This window comes from Penaeus vannamei, chromosome 10 (assembly GCF_042767895.1).
Source record: "Penaeus vannamei isolate JL-2024 chromosome 10, ASM4276789v1, whole genome shotgun sequence".
NCBI classification, from domain to species: Eukaryota; Metazoa; Arthropoda; class Malacostraca; order Decapoda; family Penaeidae; genus Penaeus; species Penaeus vannamei.
The window spans coordinates 40667068-40674567 of NC_091558.1; the positions used below are offsets into that span (position 1 = coordinate 40667068).

Consider the following 7500-nt stretch of genomic DNA (forward strand, 5'->3'; position numbering starts at 1 on the left):
TGTGTGGCATATCTCTAAACGCCTCTGTCCCTTCTCCAGCTACACCGCTCCCGAAGGCGTGCCCATCAAGCTCAGCTTCACCTCCGGTGTGGGCGGCTACCAGTCCGTGGGCGACCACCTCCCCGTGGCACCCACGCCAGTGCCTCTTCCCTACGAACGTCAGGACTACTAAATCTATCGCGCTTTCTCTTCCATTTTAACCTTTATATTCTGCTAAAATCACACTACTGATGTGGTAGATTCAAAGAATAATTCTTATCACCCTATTTGTCCTATCAGTCTTGTATTTATTTTTTCGCTATTTATGGAACGAAACTCATGTATGCTTACCTCCAATAAAGCTTCGACCATGCAACTGCCATTTCCTCGCCATGAACCCAATGCTCACACCATTAACAAGGCTCTTTCCAAAGGCCATCATCAGCTCCTTGCCCTGGGAATTCCTATTTTTTCAACATTACAGACAAATGCATGTAGTAGCCTTTGAAAATTGTTGACATGCAATGTCGTTCACAGGCACACATATATGTTTTTTTATATGTATATATATATATGTATGTATATGTGTATATATATTCATGTATATATATATATATATATATATATATATATATATATATATATATATATATATATATATTCAGGTCGATATTGATTCGACATTTAAATGATACATTTTTTTTAGTTGTAAAGTTATAAAGACCCATCCAAACGTTTCATAGCATATTTTTATCTTTCGAAGGCATAGCAAGAGTGTAAATCATAATGATTATTTACGAATAGTTGGTTTGTTTCAATGTTAATAGTTCAGTTGGGGGCAAAGTAATAAGTACTTCTGTCCTGGCAGTTTTTCATCAGACAAGTCTTGACTTTCACCCCAAACACAGATATGTTAAGTGCTGCTATCAAAAATCGTTTTTCGCCTAGATTCCAAAGTTCACAATGCCTAATATAATGCTTAATACAATTGTGAATCCATATATTATGCTTTGTGATAAGTCAAACAAGTTTTGACTTTCATCCCAAATACAGAGGATAAAAGGCTGGGGAAAGTCCAGCAATGCCACACGCATTGTTGTTAGGAAATATTTATGATTTGGGGGGACCGTGGATACACCAACGGAATTAGTCCATGAAGACAATACCCATTTGGCCAAATAATGAATTGCAAAAGGAACAACAGACCAGAATAAAGTGTAAGAAAGGAACATTATGAAAGGAAGATGGGAAGGATCGATTGCTTAATCTTAAAGGAAATAATGAAAAGATACTAGGGGAACGGGGGTTGACAGTTTCACTCTAGCCTCACGTTTGATTAGTGATTTTCAATTAGTAGGCAGAGTAGGGAGGGTGTAATTAAAGGTAACCCTAGAAATGAATTTAGTTAACAAGAATATCACGTTTTCTTTAGAATGCTTATTGTTGATTCACATTGGGATATACCACATGTTTATTATCATTAATTTATAGAATAAAAAGCAATTGCCCAAAAATGATGCTATCACCAGTGTCTTTGGAATGCACTCCATAAAGGAATGAATTCAATCCACCCCATGAACCTAAAAACCATTAAGTCATGCTACTCAAATTAAAATTAGGAATGTCAAAATTGCATTTTCTCGAGGTTCCCTAAACCTCTAAAATCTCTGGTGCTGGTCGCTCTACCGAGAATGTATTTTTAGAATAAAGTTAATAAAGTTTCAAGAGCATGTCATGGGATAGAAACTTTGAAAGTATTATGTACTACTCTATTTTGAGAATTTCCCCAACAAGATCAGCAACAGTGAATTTAGTAGAATATCTTAATAGAGTGTATATGAAAAATTTCGAAACAGCACAGGCTGCATTGGTAATATTTTAATTCTTTCATTGGATACATCAGTGGTTTAAAAGACTGAATTCTTATATTTTGCCTCCCTAGTCTGTATGGATATATAGATGAGTGTATATTTCTGTATGTGTGTGTGCATATATATGTGCACACACACACACACACACACACACACACACACACACACACACACACACACACACACACACACACACACACACACATATATATATATATATATATATATATATATATATATATATATATATATATTATATTCATACACACACATATATGTCTGTGTGTGTGCATATATATATATATATATATATATATATATATATATATATATATATATATATATATATATATATATATATATATATATAGGAAGATAGATATAAATACATACATATATATGTATACGTATGTATGTATGCATGTTTATGTATACGTGCATGTATATATGTGTGTGCATATATATATGTATATATGTATATCTATGAATATACATATATATGTATGTGTGTGTATATATGTATATGTATATATATTTGTGTGTGTGTGTGTGTGCATAAGTATATATGTATCTGTGTGCATGCACGCTGGATGAATAGACAGCATACCTGTGTATATGTGTACATATATATATATATATATATATATATATATATATATATATATATATATATATATATATATCAGTATCAACCTGTCTTTTTCTGAGTATATCAAGTCATACCCATATATGGACATATGCATAAGTATATACATGCACAGACTCACCTATGTAAGCCCACACACACTTATAAAGCATGCAAACATATGAAATATTTATACATATATATTTCATATATGTATATGCGTGTATGTGTTCATATGTATAGACATAGATTTTGAACTTGCTCGGGACACTCACTTTCTAAGTTCATTTACTGCTGACTCCCACAAACTCCGCCCACGAGATAGCTCCGCCCTCTGTGGACCATCCACGCTATATAAACAGCCTGTGTCTTTCGAAACAACACTCTGCTGAACAGCCATCACGATGCAACGTCTTCTTGTTGTGAGCGATTTAACTTCTTTTGTTCGAACAAATCTATGGTCATAGCTGGAAAAATAGTGTATTGTGACGAAACAAAAAGAACTTCAGAAAAACACTTTGTTCGTAAGGAAGGAATTCATGAAAATGTCTTTGTATTTGTGATTCTCATGCTTGAATCCCCACACAGCTCGCCTGCCTGGTGGCCGTGGTCGTCGCCGACAGCTACAAGACGCCCATCCCGATCCTCAAGGACGACCGCACACAGAACGCCTACGGCGAGTACACCTTCGACTTCGAGACTGGAAACGGCATCGCCAGGAACGAGGCCGGAAAACAGGCTGATGGCCAGGAGTCCTCGGGAGGATGGAGGTGAGTCCCTTACGCTTCGCAAACACACATCAACCATATCCCTTCAGAACCTTGATCTCACAACCATGTGTGCGCCAAAGCTGTGTGGCATATCTCTAAACGCCTCTGTCCCTTCTCCAGCTACACCGCTCCCGAAGGCGTGCCCATCAAGCTCAGCTTCACCTCCGGTGTGGGCGGCTACCAGCCCGTGGGCGACCACCTCCCCGTGGCACCCACGCCAGTGCCTCTTCCCTACGAACGTCAGGACTACTAAACCGTTGTCCTTTCTTATCACATCAGTCATATCACAAATTGGAACAACTATTTCTCTTCGCGATATTTGTGTTAAGAGCCTTGTATCTATTGTCTCCGCTATTTATGGAACGAAATCCGTTCACATCCAATCCTCTACAATAAAGCCATGACGGAAGTATTTAATATTTTTATTTAGAGATCATCTAGCGGCAATTCACCGCAGACTTCAGTGACATTGACAGGCAGCACGGGTTGAAAACACAATTAAGATGTTAACCTTCTAACGGCGGCTAGCGTAATATGACGTACAAATAGTGGTTCTTTCCCGCCTGGGAGGGTCGTCTCGCTACTGTGTCTTTGAAGAGACATATTTCCACTCATTTCTTAACATCAAGAAATTGCTTATTGTGTGTGTATGCGTAAATAAATATATGTGTGTGTGTTTGAGAGTATGTGTGTACATAAACATATATGCATATATACGTATGTGTTTGTGTGTGTGTGTATGTGTGCGAGTGAGTGTAGAAATACATATGTATACATCCAATTATTTCCCTATATGTCTATGTGGATGTATGTATAAACATATATGCATAGCTATATAAATATATCTGTACACACATATATACACATACAAACATAAAAATACACATATACATACATGCATACATACATATATATATACTTATGTATATATATATATGTATATATATATGCATATATGTATGTGTCTTTATACATGTATGTATACACACACACACACACACACACACACACACACACACACACACACACACACACACATATATATATATATATATATATATATATATATATATTAATCTATATATATTTAAATGTCTATTTACATACACATATATGTGTATGTGTGGGTGCGTGTGGGTGTATGTATATGGATATTTGTCTATAGATAATTATATATCCACCTGTTTGTGAATATGGATATATATATATATATATATATATATATATATATATATATATATATATATATATATATATATATATATATATATATATATATATATATATATATATATGTATGTATGTATATATGTATGTATATTAATGTATGTATTATATGTACATATTCGGACAAATATGCATGTAAATACATGTATATACATATATATATTTAAATATTTGTATATACATATATAAAATACATATATATATATATATATATATATATATATATATATATATATATATATATATATATATATATATATATATATATATGTTATATGTACATGTATATCTATATCTATCTATATATATATGAAAATATATACGTATACATATATAGACATGTACATATATATATATATATATATATATATATATATATATATATATATATATATATATATATATATAGATAGATAGATAGATAGATACATATATATACATATATATAAATATATATACATATATATATACATATATATAGATATATATATATATATATATATATATATATATATATATATATATATATATATATATATATATATATATATATATATATATATATATATATATATGCAGAATGCACACACACACACACACACACACACACACATACACGAATAGTCACATCCAAACACATATACAAATATATATATGTGTGTATATATATACATATGTATATATATACATATGTATATATATACATACATATATATATATATACATATATATATATATATATATATATATATATATATATATATAAATATATATATATATATATATATATATATATATATATATATATATATATATATGTATATATATACATTGTGTGAGTGTGTGTGTGTGTGTGTGTGTGTGTGTGTGTGTGTGTGTGTGTGTGTGTGTGTGTGTATGTGTAAGCGTATATATTTATACATATTCATATATAAATATATATATATATATATATATATATATATATATATATTTACTTGTATATATACATATATATATGAATATATATACATATACATATGTGTGTGTGTGTTTGTGTGTGTGTGTATGTGTGTATTTATACATATTCACATATGAATATATATATATATATATATATATATATATATATATATATATATATATATATATATATATATGCATTTATATATTCTATATTTATATATATGTATACTTATATATACATATATACATTTATATATCATATATACATACATATGTTTATGTGTGTGCGTGTGTTTGTTTGTGTTTATGTGTGTGTGTGTGTGCATACAAGAACGCAGGCCCACATACACACACACATACACACACATAGACACACTGATATATGTATATATATATATATATATATATATATATATATATATATATATATATATATATATATATATATAATGTTATGAATATATTAAAGAGTATAAGAAGTACATACATACCAAATACATATAAGGGTTTGTATAATATTGACAAATCTGTCTAGATATAGAGGGCCACGTGTATGTTGCAGTGTGTCTATTACAGCCTTCCAAAATGGAGCCATGCACTCTATGCAATCACCTGAAGGGCAGGATGCCTCACAGAATTTCTCTAATGAAAGATCTCGATTGGATTCCCTGACTCTGACCTGTGTCCTTCGGGAGAGAATTCTTTTTCCGGAATTGCCGATTCCTCATTGCTGAGGCACAGGATTGCATTACACAGGTTCCTTACTGGTAACTTGAATGCATTGCGCCACCATGCCCTTTTCTCCTCTCCCATCCCCCTGCCACCTTCATCCTTACTAACCCCCCTTCCCCCCAACCTGGCCCATGTTCTCTTACCGACCTCTAGGGTCTTTCCAACGCCCTCCGGGAGGCGGCAACGCCCACTCTACGAAGCACTGGTCTATATAAAGAGCCTCCGTGCTTCGGGAACAACACACCGTTCTGAACAGTCATCACGATGCAACGACTTCTTATCGTGAGCGTTTTAGCTTCTGTTGGAACTGAAATAGATCTGTATCATGGATCTACATTACGAAAATAATTCGGAAGAATATATGCATTTGTTTGATGTGTGATTCTAACGCTTGAATCCCCACACAGCTCGCCTGCCTGGTGGCCGTGGTCGTCGCCGACAGCTACAAGACGCCCATCCCGATCCTCAAGGACGACCGCACACAGAACGCCTACGGCGAGTACACCTTCGACTTCGAGACTGGAAACGGCATCGCCAGGAACGAGGCCGGAAAACAGGCTGATGGCCAGGAGTCCTCGGGAGGATGGAGGTGAGTCCCTTACGCTTCGCAAACACACATCAACCATATCCCTTCAGAACCTTGATCTCACAACCATGTGTGCGCCAAAGCTGTGTGGCATATCTCTAAACGCCTCTGTCCCTTCTCCAGCTACACCGCTCCCGAAGGCGTGCCCATCAAGCTCAGCTTCACCTCCGGTGTGGGCGGCTACCAGCCCGTGGGCGACCACCTCCCCGTGGCACCCACGCCAGTGCCTCTTCCCTACGAACGTCAGGACTACTAAATCTATCGTGCTTTCTCTTCCATTTCGTCTTTTATATTCTGCTAAATTCACACTAGTGATGTGGTAGATTCAAAGAATAATTCTCATCACCATATTTGTCCTACCAGTCTTGTATTTATTTTTCCGCTATTTATGGAACGAAACTCGTTCATGTATGCTTACCTCCAATAAAGCTTCGACCATGCAACTGCCATTTCCTCGCCATGAGCCAATACTCACACCATTAAGAAGGCTCGCCAAAAAGGGTTTAATGCTACCGTTTGAAGTCGACAATGGAGACCTGAATTTAGCGCCAGGGCGTCCGATGGTCGCTCACTCCAGACTTCTCTTTGCAAAGGCCATCATCAGCTCCTTGCCCTGGGAATTCCTATTTTTTCCAACATTTCAGATGAATGCATGTAGTAGCCTTTGAACATGGTTGACATACAATGTCGTTCACAGACGCACACACATATGTTTTTATATATGTATATATATGTATGTGTATAGATATATATATATATATATAT

At 34.4% G+C, this 7500-nt stretch overlaps 3 protein-coding genes across 3 annotated transcripts in view; all 3 read left to right on the top strand.

Annotated features, from left to right (window-relative positions):
- The window catches only part of LOC113802781 (endocuticle structural glycoprotein SgAbd-1-like), a 776-nt gene extending 430 nt beyond the window's left edge, over positions 1-346 (top strand). The window contains exon 3 of the mRNA XM_070125985.1: positions 40-346. Coding sequence (XP_069982086.1) covers positions 40-172 — 133 coding nt within the window. The 3' untranslated portion in view covers positions 173-346. The remainder of the gene's footprint in view (positions 1-39) is intronic.
- A 2514-nt stretch (positions 347-2860) lies between these two features.
- Positions 2861-3657, top strand: LOC113802765 (endocuticle structural glycoprotein SgAbd-8-like). The gene is made up of 3 exons (XM_070125986.1): positions 2861-2897; positions 3064-3245; positions 3366-3657. Exons 1-3 carry the CDS (start codon positions 2880-2882, stop codon positions 3496-3498), a joined length of 333 nt encoding a protein of 110 aa, XP_069982087.1. The 5' UTR covers positions 2861-2879; the 3' UTR covers positions 3499-3657.
- Positions 3658-6389: 2732 nt separating this feature from the next.
- LOC138862828 (endocuticle structural glycoprotein SgAbd-8-like) lies at positions 6390-7175 on the top strand. The gene is made up of 3 exons (XM_070125987.1): positions 6390-6431; positions 6557-6738; positions 6859-7175. The coding sequence occupies exons 1-3, from the start codon at positions 6414-6416 to the stop codon at positions 6989-6991; spliced, it is 333 nt and encodes a 110-aa protein (XP_069982088.1). The 5' UTR covers positions 6390-6413; the 3' UTR covers positions 6992-7175.
- The last annotated feature ends 325 nt before the right edge of the window (positions 7176-7500 follow it).